Source organism: Triturus cristatus, chromosome 2_2, assembly GCF_964204655.1.
Source record: "Triturus cristatus chromosome 2_2, aTriCri1.1, whole genome shotgun sequence".
NCBI classification, from domain to species: Eukaryota; Metazoa; Chordata; class Amphibia; order Caudata; family Salamandridae; genus Triturus; species Triturus cristatus.
In genome coordinates this window covers 540,763,343-540,786,234 of record NC_140582.1, presented here as the reverse complement: position 1 = coordinate 540,786,234, position 22,892 = coordinate 540,763,343, and the positions used below count along the sequence as shown (strand labels likewise).

General features: G+C 43.4%; 1 protein-coding gene across 1 annotated transcript in view; it reads right to left on the bottom strand.

The window, feature by feature from the left end:
- The window catches only part of MND1 (meiotic nuclear divisions 1), a 440,846-nt gene that overhangs the window by 121,166 nt on the left and 296,788 nt on the right, over positions 1-22,892 (bottom strand). Inside the window, exon 5 of the mRNA XM_085641689.1 lies at positions 8,190-8,264. Within this exon, the coding sequence (XP_085497815.1) occupies positions 8,190-8,264 (75 nt within the window). The remainder of the gene's footprint in view (positions 1-8,189; positions 8,265-22,892) is intronic.

Genomic DNA, 22,892 nt, shown 5'->3' with positions numbered 1-22,892 from the left:
ATGTGCGATTCCAGGCTCCATTTCTAAACCCCCTACAAAAGGGCTCTCGCCTGCACGGGCAGTGCTCTGCACTGCAACGCAGGGCGCAAGCCCTAAAAATGAGGATAAACGGGGAAATGTACAGCAAGTTGAGCCCCAAATGAAGGGAGAGTTGATGGAGGGAAATTACACCACCGACAAGACAAGTGAGACTCTCGCTAGCATCTGCAACCCTAGCCCTTAGAGTAAGATCTATTGGGCTGATGAATGTAGTCCAGGGGAGGGGCCAGGGAACTATGACAAGGAGAGGCAGCAAGCCCCACACCTGGCAAATTGTACACCCCAGACCTTGTCAGCTATAACAGATGAACTACAGAACACACAGATTCTCACCTTGAATATAGTAGGTCTTAGCTCAAAATTGGACTTCCCAGACTGGGGAGAATATATAGATAAACATGAGCTATGCCTGTTCCAGGAAACATGGTCAAGGACAGAACTACATAGAGTGGGCTATGCTACATATAGCATCCTGGCCGTCCAGGGGGCTAGGGGGAGACCCTCGGGGGGCCTATGCACTTGGGTCGGCGTTCACGTGGGGTGTACTGTTAAAGTGCTAGAGACTTCTTCCCCTGATATCTTGTGCACTCTCCTCACCTTCTATAACTCCCCGAAGATTGCATTAATTAATGTCTACTCCCGACCGGTGAGGCAGGGGCACACTTCCCAGACGCTTGATTGCCTAGCCATACTTCTATACACTCTACCAGACAGTTTTCAAGTAATTACAGGTGGAGACCTTAACTACCAATTTGAGCCTCTTAAGGCATTACTACACCTATTACAAGCGAGCAAGACTCGGTATGGTCGATTCCAGAAACCAACATGGACATGGACTCCTTTAGGCTTGCAGTTGACTTCAGTTACACTTAGCCATTCACTACGGGCCTGTAATGGCCGATTCCCCTCTGACAGTCCGGGGAAATTTACTTTTAATAAACCGGGACAGGCATCTATAATAGATTATATGTTGGTGGATGTCCACCTGTGGCACAAGATTAGGGATTTTATGGTCAACTCCCGACATGAAAGCGACCATAACCCACTGGCCCTGAAAATAGCCCTCCCCATGCCCAAGGACCATCAAAGCATATCCGCACATCCCATCCCAAATCTAGTATCGACTGAAGGAGGTAGGAGGGTACGCTGGGGTTTTTTCGCACAGACAACAGAAAAAGTGGCCACTCCATACCAGCAAATTTCTCCTTTTTTAGAAATTGCCTTCCAACTGTCCGCAAATAGCTGGGACACGGCATCGCAATTGGTGATGGAAAAAAAACCATCAGGATTTACTATCCACATTGGCACCGTTTTTTTATAATAGCGATAAGACCAGGCAAAACCCCAAACCCAAGCATCCATGGTATAACAAATCATGCAGGAAAGCAAAGCAGGCCCTAGTAGCTTGTATTAAAAAGAATGATAAGCCACGAATAAATGAAGCTAGGGCCAAATATAAAAAAAAACAACAGCTGGAGCAAAAACCAGCTGGGAAGTAGATAAATGGGAAGCTACCAAAATAGCCTTAGATAACCACGATATGCAAGGTTTTTGGAACCTAGTCAAGACAGGGAAACCTGAAGGCCAATTGGTAATTGGACCTAATCTGGGGGTAGAAGTTTGGAGATCCTACTTTAAAACCGTATATTCGAGGTCTGCAGAAGGGGCAGTAGACCTCAGCGAAGTATTAGCCACTGTAGAAGTAAATCCCCCAAACTCGAATGCTCCTCCTTGCACAATGAAGGAGGTTACAGTGGCCTTGGGCAACCTACAACCAGCCAAGGCACCGGGGCTAGATAGAATATCTGGTGACCTATTCCATTCTGAACTAGCAGTTTGGGTACCATATCTATGGTCATGATTTAATGCCATCCTACAAGGTATGGCGCTGCCCCCGACCTGGGCAGGGGCAGAAATTATTCCTATCTACAAAAAAGGTACACCACTCAATCCAGCAAACTATCGTCCCATTAGCCTTATAAACGTTATCCAAAAAATCTATGCCCGTGTACTTCTGGGCCGTCTGCAATGCTGGATAGAAGAAAATAATGTATTATCACCCCTACTAGCCGGATTCAGGGCCAAGACTTCGACTATTGACCAGATCTTTAGATTGCAATTGATCCATTGGAAAACCGTGGTTCTAGAGGGTGGCAGCCTCTACCTCACATTCGTGGATCTTAAATCCGCATTTGATATGGTGCTGCGAGATCAGCTATGGGGCATACTCCTTGATATGGGAGTACCAGATTATCGTTGCCACCAGCTGAAACGTCTGCACCAAGATAATTATGCGAGCATAAGATATGGCAAAAAAGGCAAACTAACTGCCCCCTTCCCCGTAGAGAAAGGGGTGAGACAGGGATGCGTTCTAGCTCCGACACTGTTCTCCCTCTTTTTAAATGGTCTAATTGAAACTTTACTAGCAGGGAAAGATATAGACGCACAGAGGTGGGCAAACCGCAAAATTCCAGCACTTATGTTTGCGGACGACACGCTGCTACTCTCTAAATCACCTATGGGTATGCAGCGTGTACTCAAAGAATTTAACACCTTCTGCAGGAAGAGGGGTTAGGGGATAAACCTCCAAAAAACAAAATATATGGATTTTCATGCCAATACCACCAACTGCCCACATCCTCAATTGGAAGGCAGGGCCCTAGAGAGGTTGTCTGTTTTTGATTACATGGGGCTCACACTCAACGACAAGATGAACTGGGGATTACAAGCAAAGAAAGCTAAACTTAAATTGACACAGTCTGCAGGGGGTATCCTAAAAATACATAAAAATTGCTGCCAGAGGGTGATAGGCCCACCAGCAGAAATATACAAAATACAGGCTAGGGGAGCCTCACTATATGGGGCCGAACTCTGGGGCCACTGTCCGTCAAATATGTTATCCATGACAGAGAATCTATTTTTAAGCAACTGCTAAGCCTCCCCAAGAGCACTCCGTTAACACCAGTCAGGATGGACCTGGGGGTTGGTCCTATAGCTGATGTGGTCGCCTCTCGACCCCTCCTATATTGGCGTCGACTCTGGAGCACACCAGAGCTAGCGAACTATAAGGAGGAATTGAAGGATGTCCTGACTCTCCTGGGTGCAGGGAGCCTACCATGGCTAGTTCACATTAGGAATTCCTGCTAGGCATTGGGGAGGGCAGACATGTGGCTTACACCTGAAGAGACCTGTCCTTCAATCCCCAAAAAGGCTTTACTCGCCTCCTATAGAGAACACAAATTGGCCCAATTATGTCAGAGTACTAGTTCCAGTAGTTTGACCTCCAAGCTCATGGATGGTAAACAGCAATACAAGCTGGAGCTGGTACTAGACAACATACAACCATTACTTGCAAAGAAACTGTTCCTACAATTTAGACATGGGGTGCTCCCGCTTCGAGCACTCACTAACAAATGGCAGGGAACACATAAACTAGACTGCCCAGGGTGTGACACAGTCGAAGAAACAGATCTTCATGCTGTTCTCCTTTGCCCTGCCTACAAAAGGCCAAGGTCCAAATGGGTCCTACAGCTCTGTAGAAATCTGGGGATTAGACATCACATGGAGGCTTTTAGAATCCTTAAACACGAAACGGATCCGTTAATCGTGTTCGCCATCTCCAAGTTTCTATTCTCGATGTGGTGCATTCGTAGGAGCATCCTAAAGAAAAAGAATTTAGAAAATCCTCAATAGAATGTGTATTACATAAGTGGTCATGCCATGCGGGTATACCCCCATAGCGCAATCTTGCCTTGTAAGTCTCTCCCTTTGTCCGGGTTGCTTTGTCTAGCCACTTCTTTAAAAAAGCATTTATAAATATAAAACATTTAAATGTGTTTTTCTAAAATATGCCCTTGGGCTATCAGTCAAAGTTAGAACTTTTTATATATATCACTTGATAACAGCAATATTGCAATTGTCTTTACCTTGATGTAAAATATATATTTATTGTTCAATGACGCCTGCACCATTTCTCTATTGCGTATTGACAGGGGGTGTGCAGTCATTGCTGAATTTTAAACCCCGTACAATTTGCCTCTGCGCTCTTGGTTTTATGATGATATCTTAGTATAATATTTGTTACTTTTTGCTTCCTCTTTTGTACCAATGTATTTGTATTATTTTATGTGCTTTTATGGCCTATGGCCGAAATAAAACTTTGACTGACTGATAACTCGGATTTGGTAATAGTTTGTTCCTGTGCTGGCATGTTTCTTGAAATCGGGTTCTTCAGTGGAATTGATACTTAGTCAAAGGAACAAGCCTAGGGGTAGATTTTCAATTAGGGACTTGGGATGAAAGAAGTCAAACAGTATTAATCTGCTACGCTCTGTGGGTTTATAATAGACGTTGGACTTCACGGTATCTTACCATGTGAAGACCCTGAAGTCCAAGAAAGAGAGCTCTCTTAAACTGATAGTGACAGTAAATTTCAGGAACTAATTTCTTTCACTTAACCAATTTGTGAATTTACTGGCGAGAAATAATTTCCCATTCCAGATTACGAAAATATAATCGATATGTTTTCAAACCCTCACGTGATCAATGAAAGGGTTGGCAAGTGATGTCTCCACTTCACTGCATGCCCCCTGCATTCTTCCTACGCCCCTCCTACTGCTGAGAGAGAGAATACACTGTAAGAAAATAGTATGTGTTGGGTTTGAATTCATACCTCCTTCAATTGAGAAAGAATTCGTACCTCCTTCAATTGAGAAATAACTTTTCTTCGTGTCCACCTTTCCTGGATCAGGCCAGTCCGAGCATGCAGCCAAACTGGGCATGAGAGAGGAGACACCTGAGCAAAGGACTTTCGCCAGGAGCACAGCACTGCAACCCACCATCATAACACAGATGGGTAACCTGTAGATCTTTGCATTCTGTGCCCTAATCTGCCCAAGAAGCAAGAGCGCACTAACCACCTACTGATGGTTAGAGTTTGTGTGGCTGCAATACACAGAGCAGCGTACATTATAAGATGCACCCCATCTCAAAGAATACATAGTGACCGAATGCCGTATGGTGCATGCATGCCACGTAACTGTACAATCCTTACAGATGGACAGATGCACTTTGTAATTATTGCTACCCCTGAAAGCTGAGTCAAGCATTACATGTGAGTAGCTTGTTGGCTCAGTGTCAGCTGCTGCTGTTTCCATAGGCAGGTAAACTTGACGGTATCACCTGAAAGAGTAGTGAATATACTCCAAAAATGAGAAAAAGATCGGCTGCTGATCTGACCTAAAAAAATGAATGGAGAGGGAGTGACTGTGCAGGCAACAAACTTTCAGTCAATCCATAGATCTAGGCCTAGCTGCTCAACATGCACCAAGTTACAATGCATGCCGAGACCAAAGACTGTTCCAGCTGTGTTGCCTAACCAAAGGTTTCCCGATGCATGAGTGCACCTCTTCAAATGAATCACTTCACCACTCCTGAGACAGATTGACCCAGAAAACGCACCAACCAGATGAGAGGATTGAAGAGTCCAAAAGACTTTGGGGGGACCGCTGGTGAAGATGCACATCACTGTATTACCCAGTCTACTGAGGATTCTGCCTTGCATGGTGTGTCTAGGAGTGCATCTATGTTAGGAGCAGACATACATTTATTGGTGGCTCATAAACATCACCAGGAGTATTATTGAAATCTATGTCAGTCCTGCAATTCAGACCCATATTAATTCCCTGAGTAAATTAGGGGAGGAGCATTTCCACATTTAACCTTTGCACCACACAGGGAAACAATTTTCCATATGGAGAACTCCCTTCCCATACAACCCCTGTAATTCATAATTCAGGTGTGTTCTGCCCATTCTCACTATGGGAACAGGGTGAGCATGGTCATACAAAATGTATGCCAAACCCACAAATCTGGGGGTGAAGGTCCATGCATCTGTCATAGATGCGTCCAATACTCCGACACTGCTCCTTTCCCACCCCAAACCATAAACTTAAGATGGTGGAACATTCACCATGCTGATCTTACACCACTGACTGTGATTCTTTGAACAAGGATGTGAAATGTAGGATTGCAAAGACCTTACTTGTGCACCTGACTTACACTGATGGGGACAAAAGTGCTTGTAAACTAGGTCTTTATTCATTCTCTTCCTGTACCTGTTCCATGAAGACCAAAAGTCAATACTGAGAGTAGAAGATATGGGAGTATTAATAATTTAAGACAGTCTCATCAGGCCTGGAGTTATTACAAGCAGGAACAAACTGTACAACAATAAACCTCTGAGAAGCAGAGACATCAATAAAAACAGACCAGCATTCGGCAAATACATTGTGGAGAACCTCCTGGTCAATGTGAAGAGAAGTTCTGAAATAGGCACCCAGGTGTGTGCGTGTATATACATGTGATCAAGGCCTCTTCAGGCCGAAACGCGTCATGGCGGTGGTGTAAGGGCGAAATAAAACAGATTTGCACCAGCTAAATATTGAGTTCGCCTTTCGTTTTTCAGGAAATGAGCAGAAGTGCTAACAAAACGAATATCTGAACGCAATATGTGTAACATGTGTATATATATATTTATATATATAGTTTGAGAAGCTCACGTTAATCTCAAATGAGCATCAAATGAGGGAAACAAAATGAAAAGCCACAGAAGTTGCTTGGCATGTAAAGAAATGCCCACGTGTCACTATTTATAGCCATAACATTAATAAGCAACATTCTGTCTAGAAATTCATATCAAACCTAACCACTTGCAGGGGGCCCCCTCAGCACAGTAGTCGGTACTGAGAGCTCCGGATTCAATCTGGAGCGGGGGCCCCTCCATGTACCTTGCATGGGGGCCCCCTCAACGTTCGTTACGCCAGTGGAACGAGGGCTGCCCAGTCCACTACACGTGAGGACCAAACCCCACTCCGCACTCCCTGATCCCTTCAACTAAACTCCTTACACCCTTCTAACTGCTGTAGTGGAGCCGGGCAGGAGGAGACACCTTTGAAGGATCTCATCAAGCCCCATATGACTTTTAGAACAAGCAACAGCGAGGCAGGACTGGTACAACTGGCGAAAGCGGTGATTCACCCAGCCCAGTGAGACGATACTCGGAAGGTATCAGCAGAAGTGTGAGGAGCAGGACAGGTAGAAGGCTGATAAATCCAAGGGCACTGGTGGCCTTTGGAGTACCCATTGCCCTTTCCCAGGACCATGGGACAGAATCTGGAGAAACAAGCTTTCTGGTGCTGGCACACAGAAAGCATCATATGAAAGGTGTCTGTTCCTGCAGCAACCACACTTACCCTTAGTGTGGCGGCTTGCTCTCTGAAAAACCATAGGAAGATCCAGAACGAAAAATACAGAGCATCAGTTGCTAAGAAATAAAAGCGTGTCTTGGTGATATCCTGACATCAGGAGCGCATGACTTCATTAGGTAAGCTGCTGCAAACAGCTTCCCACAAATGAGGCATGGTATGAAGTCAGCTTCCATTGGCAATCACCATGAAAAACTGATGGAAGAGAAGATAAGTGCTCGACACAATGTGCAGACTCCTTCCAAGTGCTGGCAGGTGAAACACAAGAGGCAGACAACACTAAATAACGTGTCTGAACGCGCAGAACAAATCAGAGCAGGTTCATAAACACACTCTCGAAGTAAAAACAGCACTGAGGAAGTGTGCAGTTTGTTAGTAGGAGTGGGTAACCTGCTTTACTAAAGGACATGCATACACAGTTTGGTTTGCAAACCTAACATAGCAAAGTGACTTTGGGGACACGATCTCTTGAAAATGGAAATGCAGGAAAAAGGGGTCGAGGTCCCCAGAATTTATAAGGGAATTATAAAGTTTCAGAGTTCCGAAACTTTAACAGATATTATTATGATCCCACAGAAATCCATGCATGCCCATTCTTCAGGCAACACGTGCTAGACTTCAACTTCCAAGTGAAAGAACTTGAACCTAACTACGCGAACCTGAAAAAAAAAGCAGCTAATTTACTGTCTGAAAAGAAAAAATGAATTATGTGTTCAGCTTTGTGTATGGATGTTACATTTCTGATATTAGCACCTGTCCACCTATGTCTTTTCCGTGAAAGGGACTTTTACAGAGTTGTGCATATGATAAAAGAGTTCCATTAATTTCTATACAACAAGTTTATATCTGATTTCATGAATTCAAAGAAGAGAAACTCTGATTTACTGTATCTTGGCGTCCAACTTTAGCTTTTTCAATGCTCTGCTGTAAGGCCTCTTTCTTCTGGATGCATTCCGAATTCTAAAGGAGGGAAAGAGGACATGATACTTACATTCACATATGCACACGCCCATATCATCTGCATTTCAGTTGAACTATTTGACTATAAACTCACAGTTACAATACATTCAATTTTCAAACGAGGCTCGTATTTGGCAAGTTTTCGCATTATTGTTATATGTCTGTTAGAAAAAGAATGGGGTGGAAGCATAAGCAGTTGGCATTTCTAGTTACTGTAAACGTAGCAAGAGAATGCAACCTTATTCATTGATTTAATACTGCATCGGAGCAAATATTTATGTTGTTTAGATAATAAAACACTCAAATTTGGTAGCCCGTTTAGTTTAGTTAGATACATTTAACAACTACTTTTATTATTACAAATATTTTTGTTAATGTTTTCAGGTGTCAAATGCCTTTGCATGAAAATGTACTTTAAAAAAAAAAAAAATGATCGTTATTAGCATTTAGGAATTACGCAGACACCATTTCAAAGGAATGCACAGGAGTAAAATCAGACTCCCCATCCCATCAACCTCTCCCCCTCTGCAGAGAGAAGGGAAGGACGGCAATCCATCAATTCCATATACAGAGGCACTCCATTTCTCTGATGAGGATATGGAAAGAGAGATACACAACGTTACATACGACTTTTTTTGCAACGGCGATACTTCGGCATACCTAATTTGCCTCTTCATTCTGTCCACGGGGACCCATGCCAACTTTCAACATAGGAACTCCAACCCACCCCCTCCTTCCCTCCCCTTCCGTGCCAGGTCCTAAAGCCAGGAAAGGCGTTAAGATATACATGGTTGTCTTAGGGTGCCCATTATGAATTTAGCCAACGCCTCTGGGCTATCAATTCCCATGGTTCTCCGGCACTAGTTGTATTTCCCCCTCACCGGCAGCCTCCAGAGTCCCCGAGGCTGGTGTATCTCTTAGCTCTGATAACATATATGACCATGCCTAAAGATAATCAGCGAGATTTTCATTGTTCTGGAAAAATTTTATTCGTACCATTTCCGCAGTCGCCCACTCACACATATCTCTAACCCATTCCTCTGTCTGTGGGGGCTTAGGTCAAAGGTCACCGTGAATACCCGCCAAGAGTCTCCTCTCTCAATTATCTTCACTATCTAGCCAATGTATTGCGTGCTGTAATTGGGATGCCATATAGTCAAATTTTAAACAAGGAACCTCTAGCCCTCCTTTACCCCATGTTCTCTGTAGTGTTGCTAGGCGTACTCTCCTGCACTTGTTGCCCGCAGGAGATCTGCCAGTAAGCCATCTAGTATCTGGAAGTACTGCCATCGGACTATATAGAGCGAGTGTTGTAATGCATACAAACATCAGGGTATGATAATTTTTAAAATTGCAATTCGGCCCATAAGGAACAGAGGTTGGTTGCGCCAAAACCTCATGGAGCCGCGTAATCCGTTAATCACTCTTCCAATTTTAAGATCTAGATAGGAAGAGGCTGTGTTTGCCAGTCGGATCCCAAATATCTCGTTCACTCGGTCACCTATGGTAAATCTCCCTGTGGGAACTTACAGTGTGGTATTCCTGCCAGTCTGCCTATGGGAATCAGCTTGGATTTCCCTGGATTAATACAGAGACCTGAAACATCTCCAAATCTTTGTAGCTCTGAAATGACGAGAGGCACCGAACATGCCATTCGCCAGAGGTAAACCAACGTATCATCAGCACAAAGGGAGACCACATGATTGGTCACCCTCAGCTTAATCCCCCACTGTCCCATTCGATCTTGCAGGGCGGCTGCCAAAGGTTCCATAGCCACCTCAAACAAGAGTGGTGAAAGCGGGCAACCCTCGTGGGTTTAGCTACCAAGCTTACAACTCTTATTCTGGCCATATTGTCCGTGTCGAGCAATTGGACCCATTTGAGAAACCCCTCTCCCGCTCCAACCCACTGGAGAACTTGCCACATATAGGGCCATTCTACCGAATCGAAGACCTGTTTGATGTCTAACAGTGCCAGTGCATAATAATCCTCCATCAGACATGGGGGATGCCATACATGTCCCAAGCATCGCAGATTATAAGTTGTACTACGCTTAGGCATAAACCCCGCTTGGTGTGTATGGATAAGGTGGGACACCTTCGGGAGAAGGCATGCCAACAGAATCACACTAAGTATTTTCACGTTTATATCTAGAAGCGAAATCGGTCTGCAGGAGTTGGCTAGTAGAGGGTCCCTGTCAGGGTTTGGTATCATGTACACCACTGCCTCTCGCATGGAGGGCTGTAAGGTGCCAGCCGCGAGTGCTTCGTTGTAGACCTCCATAGGCGGTCAGCCAGCAGGGGCGAACTTCTGATAGAACTCCGCCGGCAGCACATCACTTCCGTGGCTTCTGGCAGATTTGAGATGCTGAATAGCTATCATGATTTCTTCTTTTTTTATTCTGGGCAAAGCATGTAAATGTTCTCATTGGAAAGATCTGGGATTACAAAAAGCTATTAAAATGTAAAAATCCGCAGATAACTACGTATGAAAAATAAAAGGACCGCGCATGACTTATTAACAACTGCTACTTCAAAAACTGCTTCTTCAAAATACAATCTAGGTGACTTGGATGTCAACCAAGATGGCTGTGCATTCCTGATTTCATTACAAGATGGGAGGCTAGCATTTTGCATAAACTCCTTTACCAGAGATCAACTCCCCAATAAGATTTGCTAAGAAACAATTCGCTCTAGGTCTGATCTTTCTTTTTTCTTTTTTATTAGTAGAACTATGAAAGGGTAAAATAATATAAATCACATAACAGCTCACCAATTATCACAAGATACATCAAGACATAATCTTAAAAAAAAGTTAAATACACTTTATACCAATAAAGTGAACACATTAGAAATCATTACACAGTATACATCTAATTAAGCATATCTTCATAGCTTGGTAAAAAAAAAAAGTCCTTCTAGTTTCTCCACAACATATTTGATTTGTCATATACAACAATTCAGCTACCATATAAACTGACATTGGGAATTTTAAGTGATCCATTAACAAACAACAGTTTGCCAACAGCATAAGCGCACATACATGTAATCTACAAGTTGTCAGCCTTTCATAATAACCATCACAATAATCAAATTCTTTGGACCCTGCCTGTTTCCACTGGTGCAAATGAAAAAGTTACTTACATTCTGTAACACTCTTTTTGGTGGATACTCTATCAAACTGCAGAATCTTCACCTTAGACTACCCCGCAGGCACCAGACTGGATCCAGAGAATTTTGTAGCACTGGTACAGCAATCTGCCAAGTGGTGTGTTGCAGCTCAGCGCCGACTCCATACCACCTCAAAAGTGATTGGGCAGAAACAATAGATCCTGCAGAACTGTGTTGCAAAGCGTCCTTTACCCGGGACTTGGCAGTCAAGAAAACAGTGTTTCATGAACATGTGTACCAAGAAGCATGTCGCAGCACGGCAAATATCAAGGACAAGTACCTCTTGCGTCAATGCAGTGTCAGCATTTATGGCCCTGGTTAAATGGGCTTTCAGACCTTCTGTGGCCTGCTTCTTTGGCAATGCACAGCATATTTTAGTGCAGAGGACTGTTCACCACAACAAGTTACTCTTCTGCACAGCCTTCACGTTCTTTGCTACAGAGAACTCCACAAAAAGCTGATCATCCACTCAATAACCCTTGATATGATCTATGTTACAGTTTAAAGCCCTTTTTGGGTTCAACAGATGGAGCCTTTCCTTCTCTGTTGGGGGATGAGAAGAAACAAAGAATGCTGGCAGAATGATGGACTGCCCAATGTGTCATGACTTTTGATAAGCAGGTCACTGAAGTCCATAAAATAGTATAGGTTGTTGCACTGATGGTGCTTGCAGTTCATTCATGCAACGAGCTGTCAATCACAATGAGGAAGACATTCATCAAGATCAGGAAATCCAGCTAACAGCTATGCATAGGCCTAACCTGCGTACACATGAGGAATGTCAAGACCAAGTTAAGATCACACTGTGGCATCACAAACAGTTTGACAGGAATCATGCATGTCGAACTTTAATAAATGGTGAACAGGTGATTGTGACAAAGATGGTTGGTTGGGCAATTGTATAAAAGCAAAAAGAGTAAAACAAATCATTTACAGTGTCAACTGCAAGGCATTGCTGGGCTAAAGACAAAACATAAGTATGTATGACAATTTTGCCTCTAAGGAGTCAGTGGCCCGAGCACCACACCAGGATCCAAATCTGTCTGAGTTCCCAGCATAAATGGATTTCGTGAAGGGGTGTTTGGCAGTGGCCTTGCACCACCTATAGAGGTAGACACCACTAGTTATTTGCCAGATGATGTCTACTCATTTACTCTGCTCTGGCACGGATCGACCCTCACGAGCTGGTAGCTGACCCAAAAGATGGCCTGGCATTATAGCCACCTTCAGAAAGACAAAGCTGTGTTGGACAGGACGCTGGGGCCTACCCCACTCTGCGTGCTACAGTACCATACGATGGTGGTGTTATGTGTGAAAGCCTATCTCAGCCTTTCCTTGTTAGGCAGTAGGAAGGCCTTTATGGTCAGATGAATGGCTTATAGCTCCAATAGGTTCTTGATGATGTACCCATTGGGATTTTTTATTCCACTGCAGGGCTTGCATATGTCATCTGGTGTAGCTAAAAAGAAGGATGTATAAGGCTAAGAGGCAAAGAGATCTTTGAGCCACCTCACCTGGATCCAAGATTGAGATTGAAACATCTGGATCATAGCCTGAACGTTCTGGACTTGTTGCGGTGGAGGAAAAAGCCTGTACTCCACCAGGTCCATGATAGCCCCAATGATTGGAAGCCTCTGTGACGGAATCAGGTGGACTTTGGTTCATTCAGTGTGAAACCCAACCATGATAAAAGTTCTGCCATTGTCTAGGGGTGGTGATCAACTTACTGACAGACTGGAGCCAGTCAAGAATACAAAGAATACAGGAACCTAGGAACTACAAAGATGGGCAGCGAACACTGCCATCATTTTCGTGAACATCTGCAGGGTGCTGGTAAGGCTGAATGGGAGTACGGCAAACTCAAAATGCTCCTGGCCCAACCTGAACTCCAGGCCCAACCTGAACTGAAGGCAATACCTGTGAGACTGCAGGACAGGTATATGAAAATAAGTGTCCTGCAAGTCCAAGGACACCATCCAGTATCCCAAGCATGAAGTGCCCCTCTTTTTTTTCAGGATGTGGAAAAAGCGGGAACAGCAGCCACTATCTTTCTAAGAGTTGGGTACCCTCTTTATGGCACCGTTAGAGAGTACCAGGTGTACCCACCTCTAGTGGGATTGACAGGTGGTCTGCTGAAATTCGTGTGAGAGGGATATTGAGTGGGGAGGAGTGAAAGAGTGGGGTGCAGTCTGTTTAAAAGATTTGCAGGAACGATCTGTCACACGTGATGGAATGACAATCGGGGATGAAGTGCTGGACCCTGCCACCCACTGGTTGGTTATGCATGTGTTGTTAAGGGCAAACTAAAGCAGTTTGTTGGCCATTGTAGCAGGGGAAGAGGAGTTGGATTATTGGTGCCCCTGCTAGCCAATGCGTTGCCTGGTGGATCACCATTTGCAAACCCCGAAAGGACTTAAAAAGAAATACAGATATATCACAGTGCACTTTCTTTCACTTCTGTCACTAAGCACCTATCACTGCACCATTCTATGGCACACCAACTTGTTTATACATATTTGCACAATATTTTCAAGACTGAGATTGAATGACTTGTTTCAGTACATATGGTTGTGCGTTATTCATTTTTGAATGAAATAACACATTACGTTATCCAAGGGAACCACTGTGGATTCTAATAACTCGACCCCTGAGGCAGCACCAAGCTTATTGTGGTGCACAACATCTGCCAATACTAAATATGCTCAATGTGAGGGGCGCATCTGCTTTTTCAGTGCTCAAGCCCACAACAATCTTGACCCCTGAACTACCTGTTTTGACAAGCGTCAATCCACGAGAAGTGTCTCCATCCTTGGATTTCCGGTCTGTCGACGATCGATTCCAGTTCATATGCCCATTCACTTGGTCACTGGTTATTGAATCAAGAATGAGAGGTCGTAGTGTAGACCATTCCTATGCTCTTATAGCAAGCATGCCATCCTCTGGGGCAGTAATCTCTGGACTTCGCAGAGACTTCATGACATCATCATCGACTGGGAAAGAATGAATGTAACACAGCTCATTTGCAGCACAAGAAAAAAAGACTTCCAGTGCTCACCATTGGCTGGCTTTGTCACTCTGATTTGTTTACTTTTGTTCAATGGCTTTCCTTCCTTTTCTAGTGTTTGAACTTTCCCTGGAGCATAGCTTTACTATCCTTCTGACTGGATGAGTTGTATCCTCCCATTACTCACATTCACAGAACTACTTTTTTCTTTCAGCTCTTCATGAAAGTACATGTGTTTTCTTGATCTCTCTCCTTGAGCTGCTTCACTCCCTTAAATACCTCCCCCACCCTGCATCCTCTATGTTGCTCACTCTGCCTCACTGTTTTTTTAAAAAATGTCTCCACATCCTCTGTTTCGCTCCCAACCACTCCCTGGTGCATCCTACTGTTAATTTCTCTGTTGATCCCTAGTCCTCCCTCTGTGGTCCTTGAAGATTTATTTCTAATTTGCAATTTTTCAGAGGGGCAGTCAGCTGCATTTGCTGCCAGGCTACTCTGTCTTTTAAACACGCTTTCACAAGTGTTAACATTATAATTTGTTGCTCGAAGTAGCATGTGCCATCTTGGAACGGTAAATAAAAAATAACAAATTGGCGGCCATGTCATGCCATATGCGGGTGCATATGTCATCATGCTGGCCGCCATAGCATAAACAACAAAATCATAAATGAGTACAAAGAATACCTAACCCAAGCCAAAATTACAAAGTTCCAGAAGGACCTAAAAAGGTTCCAATTTGAAAAAACCTTCCCATACTCCAAAGAAGATTACAACCCCACAGAGAAAGAAAGATCAGACCTTTCAGATACAGAAAGTACAGGATCTGAAAAATATTCTAGTGATTCATCCTTTGAAGAACGGAAGGGAAAGAATTGGAGAAGAGGAAACAGGTCCAGAAGAAATCGAGGAGTATACCAACCAATGGGCCAGTATCAACAACCACCCCCATTTGGATGGAATCCATATATGCAGCAACCTTTTCAACCTCCCCAATTTGGATACAATTGGCAACCGTACCAACAACCTTTTTTAGGGAGAGGCCCCAGGAGAGGCGGAAACAACCGGAGAGGACAAAGGGTACAATGGGAAACAAGCAGAGACGATCCCACAGTACAAGAACCCAGGCCCAGTACGAGCAAGGCTCCTCGGGAATATTAAATCTCAGCACCAGAGTACTCACAAAAACACAAGAGGAGGTTTTAAATAAAGGACTGGGTTTTGTTCCAACGAACAGAACCAACATCTTCAATGTAAGGATTGAAGTGGCTGAATTTTTCAGAAGACTACGACTATCGGTCTTTTTTGAACACAGTGAAGAGGCAACGGAACAAGAGGAAGAGGAGAAAAACACGGGTTTGAGAAGAAAATCCAGATTTACTCCACCTAATCACACGATGCCACCTGCCTTACTAGCATTTGAAACAGCAGTGACAAGGGAAATTGACCAACTAAAAAATCAGGATACAAGAGTGTTCAACAACCTCTCTTCCAAGGAACGGGAAACTCTTGCAGAATTCGACAAGATGCAGGATGTGATCATAAAACCTGCGGATAAGGGGGGAGCAACGGTGATTCTACCAATCGAAGTTTACAGAGGCGAATGTCTGAAACTGTTGAACGAACCCCGGAATTACCGAAGGCTATCGAGAGACCCGACCACAGATCTGAAAAAAGAAATATGCGAGTTGGTAACAAAAGCAGGAGAGGAAGGGTGGATCACTAAAACAGAGGAGAACTTTTTGAAAGAAATGGATCCCAGGATTCCTTATTTTTATATACTTCCAAAGGTGCATAAAAACAAAAATCCTCCCCCAGGCCGACCAATAGTCTCGGGCATTGGTTCAATACTGGAACCTCTGTCCAAATTTACTGATCACTTCCTGAGACCATTGGTAGAGAGAATGCCATCCTATTTGAAAGACACCCAAGACATCTTGCGAAAACTCCAGTCTCTAAGCTTCCAACCTACAACAGACCTCTTAATCACACTGGACGTAGAAGCGCTGTATACCAGCATTCCACAAGAGGCCTCTTTAAAAATGATTGAGAAATTACTAAGGCAAGAAGTATGGACGGCTATAACACCTATTCAGTTCGTGGTGGATTGTGCAAGACTAGCCCTAACGAAGAACTATTTCGAATTTGAGGGGGAATACTTTCTCCAAACCCACGGAACTTCCATGGGCATGACTTGTGCCCCAAGCATTGCCTGCCTTTACGTCCATGATTTTGAGACTACATATATCTTCAATGAGACAAACCCATATCAGATGAATCTGAATGTCTGGAAGAGATTCATTGATGATATTTTCATAATCTGGAGAGGAGATGAAAATGAAGCAAAAAACTTCCTTAAATGGTTGAATACCAGGGATGAATATCTGAAATTTACCATGACGTTGAATAGAGACTCAATAACATTCCTGGACTTGAAAATCTGGGCAAAGGAAGGATCATTGGAAACTGAAGTGTTTTACAAACCAACTGATGTCAATAACTTATTAAGATATGACAGTTTCCACCCGAAGGCATTAAAAGATAATCTGCCGGTGGGGCAGTTCTTAAGATTGAGGAGGAACTGTTCAGACAAAGCCAAGTATGAAACCCATGCAAAACAACTATCCACGAAATTAAAGACCAAAACATACCCAGAGAAACTAGTAAAACAAGCATATAGAAGGGCCAAAAATAGCAACCGAGAAGGACTCCTTGAACCAGCGGTAAGACCAGAACAAAAAAGAATTGTGTGTGTTACCACGTTTGGAACAGACTCAAATAGAATCAAGAAAATCGTCCTACGACATTGGAAAACCTTGAACTCAGGGGGCCTGAAACTGGAAAAACCCTTGTTTGCCTTTAAAAGAGGGAAATCTATAAAAGACTCGGTTGTACATACCCGCCCGAAGGTACTAACAAGACAAGGACAACAAAACACACTGTGGAACTTACCAGAGGTGGTGGGACATTTCCCATGTGGATCATGTAACGTGTGTCGGCTGACACAAGCCAGCAAGAAGATCGACGTTGGTTTACATACCCCTTGGGAGCAACGCTCCTTCAGTAACTGCAATAGCAAGAATGTGGTTTATGTAATGACCTGCATTTGTAATCAGAAATATGTAGGGATGACTACAAGAAAAGTCAAGGTCCGAATTAATGAACATCGAAGCACATTCAGATGTGGGAAGACGATAACAAAAATGATGCGTCACTTCCTGACCACTAAACATAATGAAAATGACTTCACATGGACAGTAATCGAGAAGCTACCTAACAACAGCACGGAAAAACAACTATTTAAATTAGAACAGCGATGGATCTATCGCATGTCTAGTACAACACAGGGATTGAATGAAGAAATACCATGGACGACCCTGAGTTAGCCCAAAATACAAAGGAATCGAGGGCAGAGACAGGAAGCCAATGGGCAAAGAACTGTGTGCTGATACGTACCAGCAAAATGCCTAGAACTTATTGCAGGACATAAAGCAATTTGGTTCCCCTACACCATATGAAGAACAACTATATGATATGAAGATCGAGGAACTCAAACATGAGAGATAATGTAGACCTACCAACCAAACCTGGTAACCAACAAAAAATGAAAATATCTACAGAACTGTACCAAAGAGATTATACATTGATTCAGTCAGTCTCTGAGTACATTTTCAGTAAGCGGGAGTAATTCTCTGTGTGCCGGTGTATATAAAATTTAAACACATGATCTAATACCACAATTATCACTAATGCACACAACCCTAATAAAAGCGCTTCAGTTCCGGAACACGATCAGGAGCGCGCTGACACGAGAGATAAGGGATCGTAGTAATGGTGTTTCCTAGAAATCACGAGAAACCGTAGAAAACTACAATACCCATGATCCCGCACCTCTCGCGTGTCGAGCAGTCCTCTGAGTGACGATAGAGGATACACGAAACGCGAAAGAGCGTCAGCTAAACCAATTGAGAGGAAGGTTTAAAAACAAGCCGAGGAAGTGCCATCACCATTCGACGGCAGGCGAGTGGTGTATTAGGCAGATCGGCGGTGGCGGATCCTTGACGAAGTAAGTTGGGAACTGCCTGTTTTATGAGTCTGCTGTTTTTATGTAAATCTAAGAGGGGTGGCGAGTAACATGCTAGTACCTAATGCGTGTAGTGGAAGGGTCAAATAAGACGTGTACGGGTCCTTGGATTTTAGAGGTAACACGGGGGACACGCCCACTGTTTGTCTCCTGGATGTGAAACCGTAAATGTAGCGATACCATGGGAAACACGTGAAATCAGCTCACGGTGACAAGTGGAATGGGAAATCACACGAGTACTCTGTAAACATAGAAGACCCACCGGGCATTATGTAGCCAATTGAGGGCGGCAATTACAGTGAAAACACAAATTTAGCAATAAGACTGAAGTTATAAATCACCATAGTAAGGGGGGAGAACAGAAACGAGCGGACTTTGAAAATACTGTCCACATGAGTTCCCCTTCCTTCACCCGACATGCATTATAGAAGGGGGTGTAAATAATATATAAAGAAATCCTGTGTGAGTTCAGAAGACTCTGGAGACACACACTCAAACGAAAGGTTAAGACAGGATGTTTGAAACAACTAAACCTTTGTTATTTAATGCAGTGTGTGACTACAGGACGCCACCTTTGACACACTCCAGCCTGCATGATGCTTAATTAGCATCCACCAGTAGGTGAGCATTGCACCAAGCAGGATGCTAGATTTCTATTGAAGTGGTAGTTTTCTTGACACACAATAAATAGAGTTATGAGCACTCAACACGCGGCTACAACCTATGGATAAGAGCACACAAAGACCACACAAAAATTGAGCACGTGTGAGCACAACTGAAACTCGGATGAGTTGATTTACAAACAGATTATGCGGAACCCATAGGTAAATAATGGATATGTCCCCTATAAACTAAGAAGAACTCTGTGTTTTTCTGCAAACATCACAAATATGGATTAGAGCATTGCTTAAGGCGGTGGAAGTCTTTTTTGAGGTTGCAAATGTAATGGAGATGGCATAAAAATATGCAACACGAACAAATAGTCTCACATACAATTGATTAGTGAGCACTTAGTCAGTTGGCACCAAATCACTCGATATCATTGAAAAACCTATGAGCACTACAGTTGCACAGTAGTCATGATATACTTGAACTAGAGATGCGAGTGTATTTTAAAGAGATCTTTTTTACTCCTTATAGAAATACTACTGGAGTTCGAACAAAAGACATACAGGTGAGTGCATTAGGCCTCACATTTGGTGTGCATGGAACACATGTAATAAGCCCAAATTAGGACTCATAAGTAGGCTGTATTAACACCACGCCCTGACGAAGGCCCCAGACCCGACCGGGCAATTTAGGGAGGGCCGAAACATGTTGGCATTAAACAGAGGGTATAATTGAACACAAGAAGGTTCAAAAAAACCCCAATATTTGGCTTTTATCTATATCACAAGTGCCTCAGAATAAAGGATCAAGAGGAGGTACACTTGTAGATATTTTTAACGAATACAACAAAAAATCTGGTTCGCCTCATAAACCAGTGACCTACTTATCAGAACTCCCGGTATATCTATGGTTGAGTCCGCCCAGATAGTATCACCTTATCTGGGTGTGGAGGTAACGCCGATGATGAAGCATGTCACTATTATGTGAGTGAGGCGTTTCCGTCAATATCTTTGATATTCCAACTGACGCTAATACAGTAGGACCATCGCGATAAAACTGTACCCCCGGATGGGGAATACAGTCTTAGACTACAGTTGTCCATAGTGAAAAAAAGTTGTATTGGGAGAACGCAACTGTTAGATTCTTTCTCTCACTCTCCACTCGTGAAAAAGAGTTTAGAGGGGCCTCCACAGCCCTGAGAGCCAATATCACGACCCTTTAAGAAAGGGTAAGGGACACCCACAAAAAAATCTTTTGTCTAAAGGAGTCCCGGCAGTTAGAACTTAGGCAACCCCCATATAGTGATCCACAAAAGGGTTGGGAATATGGCAGAAGGTCTAGCCTATGATGATGACGAAATATCATCTATTCTAGCGCAACCATCATTAATTTCCGACACCACACTTACACAGGTAATCCAAAACAATGGGGATTGGGATTCATTAACTGAATTAAAAAGGACCCAACTAAAGACCCTACTACACGGAGCAATTATGACCGAATATTTAAGGGGCAACATCGCGCCAAACGGTCTGATCGTAGCAAACTCCCCACGAATCTTCCTCAATGACCCAGAATTTAGACGCAGTTGGGCACAGATCGCTTGGAAATGTACCAGAGATTGGTTGGTTTTAATTATTAAGACAGCGAAGAGACTCTCTGACGCCCTCCTCGTGGAAATTAAGACATTGGAAAATGGATTAAAAACTCAAATAACGATCGCACAATTCAAAAAGAAATTGGAGGAAAACAACAAAATCATAAATGAGTACAAAGAATACCTAACCCAAGCCAAAATTACAAAGTTCCAGAAGGACCTAAAAAGGTTCCAATTTGAAAAAACCTTCCCATACTCCAAAGAAGATTACAACCCCACAGAGAAAGAAAGATCAGACCTTTCAGATACAGAAAGTACAGGATCTGAAAAATATTCTAGTGATTCATCCTTTGAAGAACGGAAGGGAAAGAATTGGAGAAGAGGAAACAGGTCCAGAAGAAATCGAGGAGTATACCAACCAATGGGCCAGTATCAACAACCACCCCCATTTGGATGGAATCCATATATGCAGCAACCTTTTCAACCTCCCCAATTTGGATACAATTGGCAACCGTACCAACAACCTTTTTTAGGGAGAGGCCCCAGGAGAGGCGGAAACAACCGGAGAGGACAAAGGGTACAATGGGAAACAAGCAGAGACGATCCCACAGTACAAGAACCCAGGCCCAGTACGAGCAAGGCTCCTCGGGAATATTAAATCTCAGCACCAGAGTACTCACAAAAACACAAGAGGAGGTTTTAAATAAAGGACTGGGTTTTGTTCCAACGAACAGAACCAACATCTTCAATGTAAGGATTGAAGTGGCTGAATTTTTCAGAAGACTACGACTATCGGTCTTTTTTGAACACAGTGAAGAGGCAACGGAACAAGAGGAAGAGGAGAAAAACACGGGTTTGAGAAGAAAATCCAGATTTACTCCACCTAATCACACGATGCCACCTGCCTTACTAGCATTTGAAACAGCAGTGACAAGGGAAATTGACCAACTAAAAAATCAGGATACAAGAGTGTTCAACAACCTCTCTTCCAAGGAACGGGAAACTCTTGCAGAATTCGACAAGATGCAGGATGTGATCATAAAACCTGCGGATAAGGGGGGAGCAACGGTGATTCTACCAATCGAAGTTTACAGAGGCGAATGTCTGAAACTGTTGAACGAACCCCGGAATTACCGAAGGCTATCGAGAGACCCGACCACAGATCTGAAAAAAGAAATATGCGAGTTGGTAACAAAAGCAGGAGAGGAAGGGTGGATCACTAAAACAGAGGAGAACTTTTTGAAAGAAATGGATCCCAGGATTCCTTATTTTTATATACTTCCAAAGGTGCATAAAAACAAAAATCCTCCCCCAGGCCGACCAATAGTCTCGGGCATTGGTTCAATACTGGAACCTCTGTCCAAATTTACTGATCACTTCCTGAGACCATTGGTAGAGAGAATGCCATCCTATTTGAAAGACACCCAAGACATCTTGCGAAAACTCCAGTCTCTAAGCTTCCAACCTACAACAGACCTCTTAATCACACTGGACGTAGAAGCGCTGTATACCAGCATTCCACAAGAGGCCTCTTTAAAAATGATTGAGAAATTACTAAGGCAAGAAGTATGGACGGCTATAACACCTATTCAGTTCGTGGTGGATTGTGCAAGACTAGCCCTAACGAAGAACTATTTCGAATTTGAGGGGGAATACTTTCTCCAAACCCACGGAACTTCCATGGGCATGACTTGTGCCCCAAGCATTGCCTGCCTTTACGTCCATGATTTTGAGACTACATATATCTTCAATGAGACAAACCCATATCAGATGAATCTGAATGTCTGGAAGAGATTCATTGATGATATTTTCATAATCTGGAGAGGAGATGAAAATGAAGCAAAAAACTTCCTTAAATGGTTGAATACCAGGGATGAATATCTGAAATTTACCATGACGTTGAATAGAGACTCAATAACATTCCTGGACTTGAAAATCTGGGCAAAGGAAGGATCATTGGAAACTGAAGTGTTTTACAAACCAACTGATGTCAATAACTTATTAAGATATGACAGTTTCCACCCGAAGGCATTAAAAGATAATCTGCCGGTGGGGCAGTTCTTAAGATTGAGGAGGAACTGTTCAGACAAAGCCAAGTATGAAACCCATGCAAAACAACTATCCACGAAATTAAAGACCAAAACATACCCAGAGAAACTAGTAAAAC